Source organism: Coregonus clupeaformis, chromosome 26, assembly GCF_020615455.1.
Source record: "Coregonus clupeaformis isolate EN_2021a chromosome 26, ASM2061545v1, whole genome shotgun sequence".
Lineage (NCBI taxonomy): Eukaryota > Metazoa > Chordata > Actinopteri > Salmoniformes > Salmonidae > Coregonus > Coregonus clupeaformis.
In genome coordinates, this window is record NC_059217.1 from 23,655,946 (window position 1) to 23,675,741 (window position 19,796).

General features: G+C 44.2%; 1 protein-coding gene across 2 annotated transcripts in view; it reads right to left on the bottom strand.

Moving 5' to 3' along the window:
• LOC121540255 (breast cancer anti-estrogen resistance protein 3) overlaps positions 1 to 19,796 on the bottom strand; it is a 63,224-nt gene that overhangs the window by 15,831 nt on the left and 27,597 nt on the right. The window contains exon 1 of one of the 2 annotated variants that reach the window (XM_041848983.2): positions 16,585 to 16,937. The exons of the other annotated variant lie outside the window; for it this stretch is intronic. Coding sequence (XP_041704917.1) covers positions 16,585 to 16,668 — 84 coding nt within the window. The 5' untranslated portion in view covers positions 16,669 to 16,937. Of the gene's footprint in view, positions 1 to 16,584; positions 16,938 to 19,796 lie in introns of those variants that run through there. 2 annotated transcript variants of the gene reach the window in all.

A 19,796-nucleotide genomic window follows, 5' to 3' on the forward strand; every position in this document is an offset into this window, starting at 1 on the left:
GAGTGCAATAAAATAGCAGGTTGGCATTTATTGTCATGAATGTTGCCCTGGAGGCAGCTCTGCAGAGTGGTCACTAGCTTGCACAGCCACAAAATCATAAAATCTGATTTTAACCCTAACCTTAACCACACTGCTAACCCTAATGCCTAACCCTAATATAAGACCAAAAAGCTAATTTTAGTTTTCATGAATTTTTACGATATAGCCCATTTTGACTATGCAGCTGGCCCACCTGATGGAAATCGTTCAGTTATGCCTCCAGGGCAAGATTCATGACAATAAACGTCAACCTGCAATAAAAAATGGACCCCTGGCTAGGCCTGAATAGTGTGCAGTGCATTATTACATACAATACCACAGAAAAAGAAAGCAAACATAGCATGGCCACTACTGTATGTCAATGATGTAATGTAAATCCTCCGAAATCTCACTATCTCCACTGGGTATTTATACGTCAGGCATAGAGGCTTACAATCGCAGGCCTGGGCAGGCGAGCACAGACTAAAATATCCACTGTTGGCACTGGCATTGTACTGAAGGATGGGCGGCCACGCCGTGGCAGGGCAGGCATTCTCTCTCTATGTTGTCAACAGTCTTTAAAGGCCTTCAGGCCCAGCCAGCACCCCTCTGCCTCAAAATTACCAGACGCTCCATACCTACACAGCAGCCTGAGAAAAGCATCTCTCAGAGAGCTGTTTGTCTTTACTTCAGTCTTTCCTTTTTTCAATTAATTACATAATACTACCGAAGACCTTCAACCTCCATCCACACTCACAGAGCTCCTTCTCTCCCTCTCCTCGACACTTAGCCCAGTTGATTTAAGGGTGTTTTATAGCGGTATGGGGAACTTGACGCAGACTGATGTAGATTTTCTTGGCATTTCCTGGCTTTTCAACAGCACTGAGGCGCCACTTTATGATGCTGGGGAATTACAGCAGGCCCTGGTCCACTTAGCTGGAGGCAATCAACTCTTAACCTGAGTTTTAAAATAGCTCTGGTATAATTACTTCTGAGGAGCCTGATGATACGATGGCCACAGTTAATCCATCAGGGTAACTACATGCATCTAAGGGGATGATCGTGAGGGTGCACCCCCCTATCCACATCGACGGGACCGCAGTGGAGAAGGTGGAAAGCTTGGCGTACACATAACCGACAAACTGAAATGGTCCACCCACGCAGACAGTGTGGTGAAGAAGGCGCAACAGAGCCTCTTCAACCTCAGGAGGCTGAAGAAATGTGGCTTATCACCTAAAACCCTCACAAACTTTTACAGATGCACAATTGAGAGCATCCTGTCGGGCTGTATCACCACCTGGTACGGCAACTGCACCGCCCACAACCGCAGGGCTCTCCAGATGGTGGTGCGGTCTGCCGAACGCATTACCGGGGGCAAACTACCCGCCCTCCAAGACACATACAGCACCCGATGTCACAGGAAGGCCAAAAAGATCATCAAGGACATCAACCACCCGAGCCACTGCCTGTTCACCCCGCTATCATCCAGAAGGTGAGGTCAGTACAGGTGCATCAAAGCTGGGACCGAGAGAATTAAAAACAGCTTCTATCTCAAGGCCATCAGACTGTTAAATAGCCATCACTAGCACATTAGAGGCTGCTGCTGCCTATTGAAATCACTGGCCACTTTAAGAAATGGAACCCTAGTCACTTTAATAATGTTTACATATCTTGCACTACTCATCTCATATGTATATACTGCATTCTATTCTATAATATTCTTCTGTATCTTAGCCCATGACGCTCTGTCATTGCTTGTCCATATATGTATATATTCTTAAATCCCATTCCTTACTTTTTTGTGTGTATTGGGTATATGTTGTGAAATTGTTAGATATTACTGCACTGTCGGAGCTAGAAGCACAAGCATTTCGCTACACCCGCTATAACATCTGCTAAACACGTGTATGTGACAAATAACATTTTATTTGATCTGCAAGTTGGAATCAATCAACTAAATGCCACTGCTTTTAATAAACTGCTCATTTATATTGTTCAGCGCTGCACACGTTATGCCGGCATGTTCACACATTTGTTTGACTGATCATGTGGTGGCTTTTTATAGACCTTCCCTTTACTCTCCATGTCATCATCTTGGAAAGCACCCATCCATGTTAGACTGACTCTCACTCATGAGTGTGTCGAGTTCATATCTCTGGCTGGGCTCAGTCACATTACCCTGACTACCATTCCCTAAAACAGTTCAGTGGTGTCACCGTCATCTTCATCCAGATTACTAGTTAGATAGCACAACTGTGGTCCTCTGTAGCTCAGCTGGTAGAGCACGGCGCTTGTAACGCCAAGGTAGTGGGTTCGATCCCCGGGACCACCCATACACAAAAAAATTATGCACGCATGACTGTAAGTCGCTTTGGATAAAAGCGTCTGCTAAATGGCTTATTATTATTATTATTATTATTTATTATTACCTCCAGAAGGATACAGAGCCAAACAGTGACAGAAGTTTCATCCTTCCAGATGAACATGGGCGAGAATAGTTTGTTTGTTCTGAGGGCTGTGAGTTACTGGACATGGTTCAGATTCATTGTCTGATTTAATGACTTGAGGAAATAGTGATGTGTTTTGTGGGTTCTCCTCAGAGAGCTGGCCCCTCCAGCCCCTGCTCCAGATTATGTTTTCTGTAGCGGTTCGTTATTAGTACATCTCTCTGGGTTTTAACCGGGGTCTAGCTTACCGCTGGTCCTTGTCTTTGAGAAAATGATTATGAAGAGCCATGACCTTGCCCCATGTTCATCTCATGAGTATCATTGATTTCTCAGAATATTATATATATATATATATATATATATATATATATATATATATATACACACACATACTTTGGCAGATCAGGGGGTTGGGTCAAGACGTTTACACAGATCAGACACGGACAGAGTATGATTAGCTCGGTTTCAAGGGTGTTTATTAATAAAATAATCAAAAGAAAAGGTTAGGTCTCCCCCATGAGATCATCTCCAGGATACCGTCTCCAACTACACGGAAGTTACATTACTTCCCCCAGTCCTCTCCCATGTGCTGCCCTTCTGGCAGCTTTATGGGCCTTGCACAGCTGGTGAGCAATCCGCCCTTAATTTTTTTATTTAACCTTTATTTAACCAGGTAAGCCAGTTGAGAACAAGTTCTCATTTACAACATTGACCTGGCCAAGATGAAGCAAAGCAGTGCGATAAAAACAACAACAACACAGAGTTACATATGGAATAAACAAAAACGTACAGTCAATAACACAATAGAAAATAGAACATCTGTATACAGTGTGTGCAAATGTAGTAAGTTATGGAGGTAAGGCAATAAATAGGCTACAGTGCAGAATAATTACAATTTAGTATTAACACTGGAGTAATAGATGTGCAGAAGATGATGTGCAAATAGAGATACTGGGGTGCAAATTAGCAAAATAAATAACAATGTAAATAGCAATATGGGGATGAGGTAGTTGGGTGGGCTAATTACAGATGGGCTGTGTACAGGTACAGTGATCGGTAAGCTGCTCTGACAACTGATGCTTAAATTTAGTGAGGGAGATAAGGTTCTCTAGCTTCAGAGATTTTTGTAGTTCGTTCCAGTCATTTGCAGCAGAGAACTGGAAGGAATGGCGGCCAAAGGAGGTGTTGGCTTTGGGGATGACCAGTGAGATATACCTGCTGGAGCGCATACTACGGGTGGGTGTTGCTATGGTGACCAATGAGCTAAGATAAGGCGGGGATTTGCCTAGAAGTGATTTATAGATGACCTGGAGCCAGTGGGTTTGGCAACGAATATGTACTGAGGGCCAGCCAACGAGAGCGTACAGGTCACAATGGTGGGTAGTATATGGGGCTTTGGTGACAAAACGGATGGCACTGTGATAGACTACATCCAATTTGCTGAGTTGAGTGTTGGAAGATATTTTGTAAATGACATCGCCGAAGTCAAGGATCGGTAGGATAGTCTGTTTTACGAGGGCATGTTTAGCAGCATGAGTGAAGGAGGCTTTGTTGCGAAACAGGAAGCCGATTCTAGATTTAACTTTGGATTGGAGATGCTTAATGTGAGTCTGGAAGGAGAGTTTACGGTCTAACCAGACACCTAGGTATTTGTAGTTGTCCACATATTCTAAGTCAGACCCGCCGAGAGTAGTGATTCTAGTCGGGCGGGCGGGTGCAAGCAGCGTTCGATTGAAGAGCATGCATTTAGTTTTACTAGCGTTTAAGAGCAGTTGGAGGCCACAGAAGGAGTGGTGTATGGCATTGAAGCTCGTTTGGAGGTTTGTTAACACAGTGTCCAATGAAAGGCCAGATGTATACAAAATGGTGTCGTCTGCGTAGAGGTGGATCTGAGAGTCACCAGCAGCAAGAGCAACATCATTGATATACACAGAGAATAGAGTCGGCCCGAGAATTGAACCCTGTGGCACCCCCATAGAGACTGCCAGAGGTCCAGACAACAGGCCCTCCGATTTGACACATTGAACTCTATCTGAAAAGTAGTATGTGAACCAGGCGAGGTAGTCAGTTGAGAAACCAAGGCTATTTAGTCTGCCAATAAGAATGCTGTGATTGACAAAAGCCAAAAGCCTTGGCCAGGTCGATGAAGATGGCTGCACAGTACTGTCTTTTATCAATCGCGGTTATTATATCGTTTAGGACCTTGAGCGTGGCTGAGGTGCACCCATGACCAGCTCGGAAACCAGATTGCATAGCAGAGAAAGTACGGTGGGATTCGAAGTGGTCTGTGATCTGTTTGTTAACTTGGCTTTCAAATACTTTCGAAAGGCAGGGTAGGATGGATATAGGTCTGTAACAGTTTGGATCTAGAGTGTCACCCCCTTTGAAGAGGGGGATGACCGCGGCAGCTTTCCAATCTCTGGGGATCTCAGACGATACGAAAGAGAGGTTGAACAGGCTAGTAATAGGGGTTGCGACAATTTCGGGCGTCTATTTTTCGAAAGAAAGGGTCCAGATTTTCTAGCCCAGCTGATTTGTAGGGGTCCAGATTTTGCAGCTCTTTCAGGACATCAGCTATCTGAATTTGGGTGAAGGAGAAGCGGGGGGGCATGGGCATGTTGCAGCGGAGGGTGCAGAGCTGGTGGCCGGGGTAGGGGTAGCCAGGTGGAAAGCATGGCCAGCTGCAGAAATTCTCGATTATCGTAGATTTATCGGTGGTGACAGTGTTTCCTAGCCTCAGTGCAGTGGGTACTTGGGAGGAGGTGCTTTTATTCTTCATGGACTTTACAGTATCACAAAACATTTTGGAGTTAGTGCTACATGATGCAAATTTCTGTTTGAAAAAGCTAGCCTTTGCTTTCCTAACTGATTGTGTATATTTGTTCCTGACTTCCCTGAAAAGTTGCATATCGCGGGGGCTGTTCGATGCTAATGCAGTACGCCACAGGATGTTTTTGTGCTGGTCAAGGGCAGTCAAGTCTGGGGTGAACCAGGGGCTATATCTGTTCTTAGTTCTGCATTTTTTGAATGGGGCATGCTTATTTAAGATGGAGAGGAAAGCACTTTTGAAGGACATCCAGGCATCCTCTACTGACGGAATGAGGTCAATATCCGTCCAGGATACCCGGGCCAGGTCAATTAGAAAGGCCTGCTCGCCGAAGTGTTTTAGGGAGCGTTTGACAGTGATGAGGGGTGGTCCCATTACGGACGCAGGCAATGAGGCAGTGATCGCTGAGATCCTGGTTGAAGACAGCGGAGGTGTATTTAGAGGGTAAATTAGTCAGGATGATATCTATGAGGGTGCCCATATTTACGGATTTAGGGTTGTACCTGGTAGGTTCCTTGATAATTTGTGTGAGATTGAGGGCATCTAGTTTGGATTGTAGGACGGCCGGGGTGTTAAGCATATCCCAGTTTAGGTCATCAAGCAGTACGAATTCTGAGGATAGATGGGGGGCAAGCAATTCACATATGGTGTCCAGGGCACAACTGGGGGCTGAGGGGGGTCTGTAGCAAGCGGCAACAGTGAGAGACTTATTTCTGGAAAGGTGGATTTTTTGAAGTAGAAGCTCAAACTGTTTGGGCACAGACCTGGATAGTATGATAGAGCTCTGCAGGCTATCTCTACAGTAGATTGCAACCCCGCCCCCTTTGGCATTTCTATCTAGACGGAAAATGTTGTAGTTCGGGATGGACGTTTCTGAATTTTTGGTGGCCTTCCCAAGCCAGGATTCAGACACTGCTAGAACATCAAGGTTGGCAGATTGTGCTAACGCAGTGAATAACTCAAACTTGGGGAGGAGGCTTCTGATGTTAACATGCAAGAAACCAAGGATTTTACGGTTACAGAAGTCAACAAATGATAGCGCCTGGGGAGTAGGAGTGATACTGGGGGCTACAGGGCCTGGGTTAACCTTTACATCACCAGAGGAACAGAGGAGGAATAAAATAAGGATACGGCTAAAGGCTTTAAGAACTGGTCTTCTAGTGCGTTGGGTACAGAGAATAAAAGGGGCAGATTTCCAGGCGTTGTTGAATAGATTCAGGGCATTATGTACAGACAAGGATATGGAAGGATATGAGTACAGTGGAGGTACACCTAAGCATTGGGTAACGATGAAAGTGATAGCATCACTGGAGGTACCGATTGAGCCGGTCTCCGAGTGTATGGGGGGTGGGACAAAGAAGCTATCTGAGGCAGGTTGAGCGGGACTGGGGGCTTTACAGTGAAATAGTCCAATAACTAACCCAAACAGCAATAGGCTAGGCATATTGACATGGGAGAGAGGCATAATGCAATCACAGGTGTTATTCGAGAGGGCTAAGACAACAACTGGTAATGGCGACAAAAGTTTGGGCTTAGGCTGAACAGATTATCAGGATGGGGTACCGTGTAAAGGAACAGTCCAGCGGGCATCAGATGTGTAGCTGAGTGATCATAAGGTCCAGTGAACAGCAATGGGTATGTCCGGGAGCAGTTCGTAGGCTTCTACGGCATAGGCGAGCAGGAGGCACGGCTGTTGATTGCGCGTGCTAGCAGATGGATATTCATGGTCGTCACAACGGGAAGCCTGTTGAAACCACATCAGACGATTATGTCGGCAGATCAGCAGTCGTGATGGATCGGCGGGGCTCCGTGTCGACACAAGGAGGTCCCGTCCGGTTGACAGAGAGGTGGATAGCCGGGAGATGGGCCTGGCTCGAGGCTAGCTCAAGGCTAACTGGTGCTGCTCTGGGTCGATAGCACGCTGTGCAGACTGGCCGATAATTGTCCAGGCTAGAGCTGGCTGGTAGGTAGTGCAGGCCACGGACAGTGGTGAAGACCGCTAACGGTGGCTAATAGCAATAGCTATTAGCTGTTAGCTGGCTAGTTTCAGCCGTGGGTTCTTGATAAAAGGTATGAAGAAATAATAGAATCCGTTCCACATTGGGTGAGGCGGGTTGCAGGAAAGTATATTTAGTTAAGGATGGAAAGTGGAGAGAGAAATATATACAAAAAAAATACAAAAAAAACAGGCTATTTACATGAGGACACAACATAATACACGACCGCACTGCTATGCCATCTTGGATATTACTCATCAGCTCCCAATCAGCCCCAATTAGTCCTGTCCGGGGAGCCCGTCGAGACCTGGCACGTCCAGCAGATGGAGCCACCGCCTCGTGATGTATACTCCATCTGTTACCAGGCCTCGACGAGTCTCCCCCTGGTGGCTGACCTGCTGTACGCCACAATACACTACCGGTCAAAAGTTTTAGAACACCTATTCATTCAAGTGTTTTTTTTTTTTTTTTTACTATTTTCTACATTGTTGAATAATAGTAAAGACATCAAAACTATGAAATAACACATATGGAAATATGTAGTAACCAAAAAAGTGTTAAACAAATCAAAATATATTTTATATTTGAGATTCTTCAAATAGCCACCCTTTGCCTTGATGACAGCTTTGCACACTCTTGGCATTCTCTCAACAAGCTTCATGAGGTAGTCACCTGGAATGCATTTCAATTAACCGGTGTGCCTTCTTAAAAGTTAATTTGTGGAATGTCTTTCCTTCTTAATGCGTTTGAGCCTATCAGTTGTGTTGTGACAAGTTAGGGAGGGTATACAGAAGATAACCCTATTTGGTAAAAGACCAAGTCCATATTATGGCAAGAACCGTTCAACGAAGCAAAGAGAAACGACAGCCCATCATTACTTTAAGACATGAAGGTCAGTCAATACGGAACATTTCAAGAACTTTGAAATCTTTCTTAAAGTGCAGTCACAAAAACCATCAAGCGCTATGATGAAACTGGCTCTCATGAGGACCACCACAGGAATGGAAGACCCAGAGTTACCTCTGCTGCAGAGGATAAGTTCATTAGAGTTACCAGCCTCAGAAATTACAGCCCAAATAAATGCTTCACAGAGTTCAAGTAACAGACATATCTCAACATCAACTGTTCAGAGGAAGGCCTGATTCAGAGGTAAATCAGGCCTTCATGGTCGAATTGCTGCAAAGAAACCACTACTAAAGGACACTAATAATAAGAAGAGACTTGCTTGGGCCAAGAAACACGAGCAATGGACCGGTGGAAATGTGTCCTTTTGGAGATTTTTGGTTCCAACCGCCGTGTCTTTGAGAGATGCGTTGTGGGTGAACGGATGATCTCCGCATGTGTATTTCCCACCGTAAAGCATGGAGGAGGAGGTGTTATGGTGTGGGAGTGCTTTGCTGGTGACACTGTCTGTGATTTATTTAGAATTCAAGACACACTTAACCAGCATGGCTACCACACCATTCTGCAGCGATACGCCATCCCATCTGGTTTGGGCTTAGTGGAACTATCATTTGTTTTTCAACAGGACAATGACCCAACACACCTCCAGGCTGTGTACGGGCCATTTTACCAAGAAGGAGAGTGATGGAGTGCTGCATCAGATGACCTGGCCTCCACAATCCCCCGACCTGAACCAAAATGAAATGGTTTGGGATGAGTCGGACCACAGAGTGAAGGAAAAGCAGCCAACAAGTGCTCAGCATATGTGGGAACTCCTTCAAGACTGTTGGAAAAGCATTCCAGGGGAAGCTGGTTGAGAGAAATCCAAGAGTGTGCAAAGCCGTCATCAAGGAAAAGGGTGGCTATTTGAAGAATCTCAAATATAAAATATTTTGATTTGTTTAACACTTTTTTGGGTACTACATGATTCCATATGTGTTATTTCATAGTTTTGATGTCTTCACTATTATTCTACAATGTAGAAAATAGTACAAATAAAGAAAAAGCCCTGTGGGCAACTCAATATTAAGAAGGTGTTCCTAATGTTTTGTACACACAGAGATGGCACCACAGGGCTCAGTGGACCCTAGGGTCTGGCTGCTATTAAAGGGAAACTTCACAATTTTTCAACTTCATATTCATCCTCTCCAGCAGCACCCCAACATCAACATGTGAAAATAGTGCGTTTCTATGTTTTGTAATAAAAAAGGATAGAGGAAGAGAAGCGTTTCCAATGACATCAGTGTATCATGTGATTGTGACCAATTGTGAGTAGGCATTGCCTACTAATTGTCTACTAATTGGTTGATGTCATTGGAAACACTTATCTTGATCTTTTTTTACTACAAAATATAGAAACGTGGCATTTTCACATATGTTGATGTTGGGGTGGTGCTGGAGATGATGAATATGAAGTAGAATATTTTTAAAATTGCCCTTTTAAGCTGATGGCCCAGTCAGTCAGTCAGTCAGTCTCCAGCCCCTCTAGTTAACAGAACCATCATAAGCCGCTTGGAGATAATGACCTCTGATGAGAAATTATTATTATTATTATAAATTATTCTCCTGTCGATTTCTTATTCCTAATCCTGGTCCTTACATTGCTAATCCTGTAGTATATATACATAGCCTAAATCAGTGTTTCCCATCTCATGATACATTACATTACATTATCGTCATTTAGCAGACACTCTTATCCAGAGCGACTTACAGTTAGTGAGTGCATCATTTTTTTTTTTTCATACTGGTCCCCCGTGGGAATCGAACCCACAACCCTGGCGTTGCAAGCGCCATGCTCTACAACTGAGCTACACGGGACTATCTCCAGTCCTCAAGTACCAACACTACACATTTTTATTGTAGCCCTGGACAAGCACATCTGATTCAACTTGTCAACTAATCATCAAGCCCTCAATTAATTAAATCAGGTATGTTTGTCCGGGGCTACAACAGAAATGTGTGCTGTTGGGGGCACTGGAGGACTGGAGTTGGGAAACACTGGCCTAAATGGTTGAAACCCTAGTCAGTCGGCAGTGCAGATTTAGTATTACATGTGGAGCTGAACCCAGGGAGACCTTTAATACCAATGGCCTAGTACACGTCCAACGTTTGTCACAGAAACGTGACAGCCAGAATGTTCCCTCAGAACATAAACACTGAGGGTGTTTACTGAGTTTCCTGTGGGGAAGAAGGGATGGGGAGAGGACACTGCGTTGCAGAAGTTAAGGAAGAGAGGGGGTAGTTAGTTGTCTTTTAATTGCCTTTCTATCGCTCTCATCTGTGATTGGGTACGTGGGCTCACCCTTCCTGTGTAGGGGTAAACTGATAGGGCCATCAGGGCATCCTATCTCTGTCTGAGGCCCCTCAGGAGACCTGCTGCAGTCCACTCACCCTCCATTATCCCCACTATCTCCTGACCTGTTTACGACAACTGGGCTCCATGGCAATGTCTATCCACAACAATACACTGGTAATATTATGCCCAGCAACAGGACAGATCCACACAGGAAAAAGCATGGTAAGTGATGGATTTGGAGGAGAGGACCTGAGCTGCTTTGAACGTGAGCCTTAAATGGGCAATCTGCAGTTGCTACATCCCTCTTTAGAATGATATGTACCCATTGATTCTTGAAGAATATAATGCTTAGTTCAACTGTTGTACCCCATCAAAACTCAAAATATAAGCTTGTTTTACTCCAATGTTTGTAAACAAAATAAATGTGAACACACACTAGACTGTTTAGCCTCAAAACATGGTTAGAACTATAATTTTGATATCATGGATGGTCAGTCCTTGCATCCATAGCTCGGTCTATGAATTTGAGAGTGTCTACATTTCTCCAGCCCCATCTCTCAGCTTTTTCCCAAAACGGGGGGGTCACTTTGTTATTGTTTCAACTGCTGATTGCTGCTTTAATGTCCACATTTCTCTGAAGCTACGTAGTTCTGATCGGTGGTACTTCTTCTAATTCGTCACTTTGTCTAAAAGCTTAAAGCCTTCCTTCACAGAGTTTTATGGCCATTTGTGACGATTTGTAAGACCTCATTGTTTAGATGGAGTAGAAGAATGTGGGCTTTTGAGTCCACCTTGGCTGTGCTAAATCAGCACCTTCCTGGGGCTTTTCTCTTAACTCCCCGCCCTCCCCCACAGCGCTCCACTCAGCCCAGGCCCATCGCTGGCATCCTAGGAAGGGCACGCAGAAAGGATTAGGACCCAAGGCAGCTGGGCCAGATCACTGGAAACCTGGGGTGGTCATCTTTAATGTGTTTCCTCAAGTGCAGAGCAGTTGGACTACAGAGAGAACTGGCGTAACCCCCGGGGAAAGGAGGGGCTGGAGGCAAAACCTCCTGGCTGAAACGGAGGGAGCTAAGGAGTACAGAACGGAAAAACCCCTGAGGGATAGAAAGAGCAATAAATAGAGAGATTGAGATGTAGCTCAGTTGGTAGAGCATGGTGCTTGCAACGCCAGGGTTGTGGGTTCGTTTCCCACGGGGGGCCAGTATGAAAATGTATGCACTCACACTAACTGTAAGTCGCTCTGGATAAGAGCGTCTGCTAAATGACTAAAATGTAAATGATATGGATTGACACCTGTCTGTAGTGATGCTACTGCTGGTAATGGATGGACTTCAGCCATGCTGTTTCAGCAACTCACATCTCCTGTCAATTAGTGCTGCATCTGCCAGAGGGCTGCTGAGTCCTGACATGATGACGCTTGGTACCTCACCGCCATTCTGTTACACACAGCTTAAAACCTCTCTGTGTGTGTGCGCTTGCATGTGTGTGCTTGCGTGTTCTCGTGTGTGTGTGCAGTGTGTGTTGTGTAACAGGGAAGTGCATATTGCATCAGTATAGGATGTTAATAGAGACTACTCTGTAGTGCTGAGCGATTTAGTGCTTTTTGAGGTTGGTTCGGTTTCGGTTTGATTATGAAAGAATAATCACGGTTATCAATTTTGGTTAAACATTTTTTTTAAAGACATTAAATGCACTATGCATTATGTGGGTTGAATGCTGTAACAACACAGAATGAAACTATTAATAAAAGTCCCATGATGGTAGTGACTGCCCATTACTGCTTATCACTTATTAACCATCAATTTATTTACATTACTTGAATAAAATATTTGTTTTATTTGATGACTTTATTATTTCATTCCAAGTCATCATCTCATCTCTGTAGAGCTGATGCCTATGCTGTCTGACAAATTCACTATTTTAGTAGTTCTTCAAAGTAAATAAGGCATAATGCTGAATACCAACTATCAATCACTTAGATCATCATGTATTTTCAGGCTCATGAAGCAACTGCTTTCTATCCCTCTCGATCGCTGGTTCTCTCTTCTCAATCTCCATGTCTGCTCCACACAGACCGGACAAGTTTAAGCGGGCACGCAATGGATTATGGTAATTGTAGTTAGTTTAGCGCAGAAAACGTGGTAATTATGTAGAATATTGGCCTGTTGGAAACTACAACTCCCTACTACATCGCACAGTTCAGCCTTGATCTGATTTATCGCTACAGAAACGACACATTGAGCTCACAGAAAAAAACGGAACAAAATGGAATTCAAATAATTCAACAGACGGTCAATTAGTTGTTTAAAAACCGAAAAATAACCAATGTTGGTTAATTGCTTAGCACTACTACTCTGACCTTCCAGAGTGTATGTGGTGTTTGCACCCTCAGCATACAGCTCCTTGGATCTACATGGCTGTCCTCCACTCCCAGCTGTGCTGCTGAGCTGCCTGGGTCCTTTAATAGTGCTAAGTCTTAAGGGGCTTTTGGGTGTTGTTTTAATGGAGAGGAAATTTGTGAGATGTCTTTCAGTAGCTAGCACATAGCACAGGCCCCAGAGTAATTCTCCTTACTTGGCTACCCATCCACATCGCTCCGGCCAAACTGACGTTTCTTCTTCACGATGAGTCTGGATTTGCCGCACTCCCATACAATTTCTAGAATGCGAACACATTGTGACCATTCTTATTGGTCCCAGAGCCAGCCTACATGATGACGTTATCAACTTCTAGGATGGGAGATTCAGACTGAATGTACGTAGCGATCGACAGAGCAGTGGAATTAAATTCAGGGTGAGTCGTCAGGCAATAATTCTCCGTCTCTCTCTCCCTCTTCAATGACCCCATGCACCAGAGCCCAGAGCACCAACACTGCCCACTGTGTTACCCCCTGACCCCCACACACAGACTAGCGTGTCCGAACCAGGCGTTTACATGGAGCTATTTTAAGCCTGGGCCAAACAAAACAAAGCCCATGTCTAAGCTAGCAGACTTCCCGGACTCTCTAGGGTCTGCTGGGTCCAAACGGCCAGACTCGAGGAGCAACAAACTGTGGGCTATTTTTGGGGCAAATATCTTTCCTTAAAATGATAGTCAGATGGATCATAGACTTGTACGAAACATGCCGTTCTCCACTATGGGTGATGATGAGAGAGGGTCACCAAAGAAAAGAGAGAGAGAACGATGGATAAAGAAATAAATGGGGATGGAGGGATCAATAGCCCTTCCTGATGGACGAGCGTGAGAGCCAGTATGGATGTAGATGAGGAGGGGGACTGGGGGTGAGGGGCTGATCTCACTGTGGTTAACACTAATGAGCTTTGGAACAGTAGACCTCCAGGGAAAAGTTACTTCCTATAAGCCTTTTACTCATTTGCAGCTTATCTGTTAAGACAATTTTTACAAACCATTTGTATTAAATACCGTGTGCAGTAGTACAAAGTGTCTCTGTAAGTACTGTACTGTACAGTATAGGCCTACAGTATGTGTCATTCTTCAGCCAGCTGCAAATAATTGGCATAATTGATAATGGCTATTAATAATGTCAGTATTTTGGTCCATCTCATGACCCCCTAGCCCCTTCTGGAGTTACATGCCTGTGTCACTTCCATAAACGCTGTTGGGACAGATATAGGGCCTCTCTATAATACTGTTGGGACATATATACTGTATGGTCTGTTGGGACATATATACTGTATGGTCTGTTGGGACATACAGTGGGGGAAAAAAGTATTTAGTCAGCCACCAATTGTGCAAGTTCTCCCACTTAAAAAGATGAGAGAGGCCTGTAATTTTCATCATAGGTACACGTCAACTATGACAGACAAATTGAGGAAAAAAAATCCAGAAAATCACATTGTAGGATTTTTAATGAATTTATTTGCAAATTATGGTGGAAAATAAGTATTTGGTCACCTACAAACAAGCAAGATTTCTGGCTCTCAAAGACCTGTAACTTCTTCTTTAAGAGGCTCCTCTGTCCTCCACTCGTTACCTGTATTAATGGCACCTGTTTGAACTTGTTATCAGTATAAAAGACACCTGTCCACAACCTCAAACAGTCACACTCCAAACTCCACTATGACCAAGACCAAAGAGCTGTCTAAGGACACCAGAAACAAAATTGTAGACCTGCACCAGGCTGGGAAGACTGAATCTGCAATAGGTAAGCAGCTTGGTTTGAAGAAATCAACTGTGGGAGCAATTATTAGGAAATGGAAGACATACAAGACCACTGATAATCTCCCTCGATCTGGGGCTCCACGCAAGATCTCACCCTGTGGGGTCAAAATGATCACAAGAACGGTGAGCAAAAATCCTAGAACCACACGGGGGGACCTAGTGAATGACCTGCAGAGAGCAGGGACCAAAGTAACAAAGCCTACCATCAGTAACACACTACGCCGCCAGGGACTCAAATCCTGCAGTGCCAGACGTGTCCCCCTGCTTAAGCCAGTACATGTCCAGGCCCGTCTGAAGTTTGCTAGAGTGCATTTGGATGATCCAGAAGAGGATTGGGAGAATGTCATATGGTCAGATGAAACCAAAATAGAACTTTTTTGGTAAAAACTCAACTCGTCGTGTTTGGAGGACAAAGAATGCTGAGTTGCATCCAAAGAACACCATACCTACTGTGAAGCATGGGGGTGGAAACATCATGCTTTGGGGCTGTTTTTCTGCAAAGGGACCAGGACGACTGATCCGTGTAAAGGAAAGAATGAATGGGGCCATGTATCGTGAGATTTTGAGTGAAAACCTCCTTCCATCAGCAAGGGCATTGAAGATGAAACGTGGCTGGGTCTTTCAGCATGACAATGATCCAAACACACCGCCCGGGCAATGAAGGAGTGGCTTCGTAAGAAGCATTTCAAGGTCCTGGAGTGGCCTAGCCAGTCTCCAGATCTCAACCCCATAGAAAATCTTTGGAGGGAGTTGAAAGTCCGTGTTGCCCAGCGACAGCCCCAAAACATCACTGCTCTAGAGGAGATCTGCATGGAGGAATGGGCCAAAATATCAGCAACAGTGTGTGAAAACCTTGTGAAGACTTACAGAAAACGTTTGACCTGTGTCATTGCCAACAAAGGGTATATAACAAAGTATTGAGAAACGTTTGTTATTGACCAAATACTTATTTTCCACCATAATTTGCAAATAAATTCATAAAAGATCCTACAATGTGATTTTCTGGATTTTTTTTTTTCATTTTGTCTGTCATAGTTGACGTGTACCTATGATGAAAATTACAGGCCTCTATCATCTTTTTAAGTGGGAGAATTTGCACAATTGGTGGCTGACTAAATACTTTTTTTCCCCACTGTATATACTGTATGGTCTGTTGGGACATATATACTGTATGGTCTCTCTATTTCCAGCCTCACCATCCAATTCACTTAATGCCACAGTAACAATTCCCCCTGATGTCATAAAGAAAAAACACCAGCACAATCACAAACACACTTAGCATCACTTTCCAACTCCCGTAAGTCGTCACATGGAGTGGGATGTCTGGCGGACCTCTTCACTTACTATAATGAAAACAGTCATATATCTAAACAGCACGTCTGGTCTGGGAGGAAAAAAAACAACCAGCACTGACTAACTGGGCTATTTAAAGCTTTCACTCAGACATATGGGCCAGGCAGCACAGAGCATAGAAAAACAGAGAGAAAGTTAAAGTTCTGAACTTGTCAATATAGGATAGAAAGCTAAGCTCCCCCAAAAACGACATTCAGCACTTACACAACCCACAGAGGGCACATTCATCACACCCAAATATGCAGGATACAGTAAGGGATCAAGGATAAAGCCTATTTTTAAAGGAGCAACTGATGATTCATCTAATTTACCATTGGCTAAGCCTGTTTGCCCAAACAAAGCTTAGAATAAGATTACAGAGGACGATACAAAGCCTTTTTCCAGGTTTGATTCATTTTCCTTTCACTAAAGTACAGAAGTAATTCCAGGAAATACAGTGCATGCAGTAAAGATTACCTGGTTTCAAAACATGCAAGACACTGACTATGAGAACACACAGTAGGCCATGATGTCACTCACCTTGGCCCCGATGATGGAGCTCTTCTGGTAGAAGCAGCACAGGGCTGCAGTCAAGGTACTCAGAACGTTGCATCTCTCTGACATCTTTCACACCTCTCAATTAACTCGCAATAACAGCCTCAAAAACAAAACTTGGCATCAAAAAAGCACAAAGATTCTCAGTTAGCCTTCACATCTGGTGAACATTGCATCACCTTACTCTGTGGCTCTCTCTAGTCTCTTTTTCAGTCTAAGCAGCCCTGCTGTCTGTGCGCTACACGGTGAACACACTACTCCACGCTGCTTCACGCAGTCCCGGAGCTCCATGTATGGAGCTGTGGAAACTCCATGTGATCTTGCTCTCCCACGAATGAAATCGGAGCCAGCTGGAAGGACACTGCATCTCCTGCCTCTGGCTCTACCAAGACTAACCCCTGCAGCCCCCTCTCACTCCTGGCTGAGTTTAGTGGGAGGGGAGAGAAAGAGGGGGGGGGGGGAGAAGCTCCTGTGTGTTCTTCTGAAGCCCCGTATCCTACCAACAGTGCTGCTCTGATTAACACCACCACCATAAACATGATGTGTGACTCTTCTGTTCTTTTAACACACGGGTGTTTTGAACTGTGAAGGTATTTTATTCATACTTGATCTAATCCTAAATCGGTCAGACATAATCTGTGTTGTTGAACAGAGAAATAGCGAAATTATCTTGTTTCTTTGTCTATATTTATTTAGTCTCTCTGAACAACCATTGAGCAGAATGTATTAGTACACAGACGTGGAGCAAGGGGGGAAGCAGGAGTAGTGATGAGTGACAAGATACATATTCACTGGGGTCAGAGCTATGTCTCTCTGTGTCCTTCAATGCTAAGGCCACTTAACTTCAGTCAGATGGAGAGATGGTTGGAGTATAACTGAGTATGTCCAGAAGACTGTATTCTTAATTCAAAGCAATTCCACTTAGCAGGCGCTTTTATCCAAATTACTTACAGGGCAGTGACTGCATACATATTATGTATGTGATCCCTGCAGGGAATTGAACCCACGACCTTGGCGTTATGTGAACGCTCTTACCAACTGAGCAACACAGGCGCTACAGAGGGCAGTGCGTATGACCCAGTACATCACTGGGGCCGAGCTCCTTGCCATCCAGGACCTCTAGACCAGGCGGTGTGAGAGGAAGGCCTGGAAAATTGTCAAAGACCCCAGCCACCCAAGTCATAGACTGTTCACTCTGCTACCTCATGGCAAGCGGTACCGGAGCTCCAAGTCTGTGACCAAAAGCTTCTACCCCAAAGACTGCTGCACAGTTAATCAAATGGCTACCCGGACTATTGCATTGACCCTTTTTTGCACTGTCTTACACTGACCCTAAGCACACTCACTGGACTCTACCCACACATTCACACATACTTACACATACTTACACTGACACACACTCACACAAACACTACATATACATACGCACACACACACACACACACACACACACACACACACACACACACACACACACACACACACACACACACACACACACACACACGTATATTATCGGCACACACACACACATTCACACTTCACATACGCTGCAGCTGCTCTGTTTATTATCTATCCTGATTGCCTAGTCACTTTTACCCCTACATACATGTACATATTGCCTCAATTACCTCGTACCCCGGCACATTGACTCAGTACCGGTACTCCTTGTACATATATACAGTAGCTTCGTTATTGTTATTTGTTGTTACTATTTTCTATTTTTATTAGCACATTTTCATACTTTTTAACTCTGCATTGTTGGGAAGGGGCTCGTAAGTAAGCATTTCACAGTAAAGTCTCCATCTGTTGTATTCGGCGCATGTGACAAATAACATTTGATTTGATTTGATTTGACACAGGACCACTTTTTGTCAACTGCCTAAGTAATGCCAACAGAGTGGAATGTCAACCACTCCAACAACTACAGGAATTGACCAACCACATTTCATTAGCTTGGGCTCTCAGCTGTTCATGGAATGTTTGGTTGGACCTCCAATACCATGATATCAGCAGAGATCCTAATGTGTGAACAGTAAAATCCTGCTTAATTCACTTGTCCGTTGAAAAAGCTTTAGGGAAACTTATGGCCTATTACAGGCATGTGGAAAAAAGCCAGATTGCTAAACGGATGAAAATATACCATAGCAATCAGCAGATACAGCCTCACAGGACTGGCTTGCTTCAGACCTATGAATCAGAGATAAGGTCCAACTACAGGAGAGGGGAAGTGAGAACTGACTGACTAATGATGCAGATGTGTGACAGTGAATGACTGCAATGCATACTGCTGCTCCATTTACACATTTTCTAAAAAGAAGGAAATCTGCCATTTTGAAACTATGTAAAGTGAATACTCTATTAAGCATGTTCTTCTACTCCATCTATCTCCAAGATGCCTCTGGAGCACACCTGGGGCTCTAGAAGACAAATCAGTAATCCATGTGCTTTGTTTTCATGTTGTATAATAGTTTTAAGTGGTCATCTCTGTCTTGCACCATTCATAAAACTGTTGCAAGAACAAAAAACTCAAACACCAAGTCCACCAAATCAGCCCGTTGTAACCGCACTGGGAAAGGGTCAGGAGGTCCAATGAGTGTGGGAGTGTAATTACCCAAGAGCCATTAAGAAATGCAAACAGTTGGCTATCTATCGGCTGGGTTCCATTCATCTGCCTCCAAAACGCTCATAAAGTGTAAACAAAGACATTAGGGAAGGCAGGCTGGCACTCCCTCCTCTCTACCCAGTGCAGAAATGCTTTCCTGCAGGAAACACACCAAACAAGCTAATTGCACTCAATAAAGCCCCAGAAGACTGCCTGCCCCTGGGAAAGAGAGGGACCTGTTAGAGAGATTTCACAAGCTTCAAATCACCAGCTTTAAGAAAAGTACCCCCCCAAAATACACACATTTACAGTGGGGAAAAAAAGTATTTAGTCAGTCACCAATTGTGCAAGTTCTCCCACTTAAAAAGATGAGAGAGGCCTGTAATTTTCATCATAGGTACACGTCAACTATGACAGACAAATTGAGAATTCTTTTTCCAGAAAATCACATTGTATGATTTTTTATGAATTTATTTGCAAATTATGGTGGAAAATAAGTATTTGGTCACCTACAAACAAGAAAGATTTCTGGCTCTCACAGACCTGTAACTTCTTCTTTAAGAGGCTCCTCTGTCCTCCACTCGTTACCTGT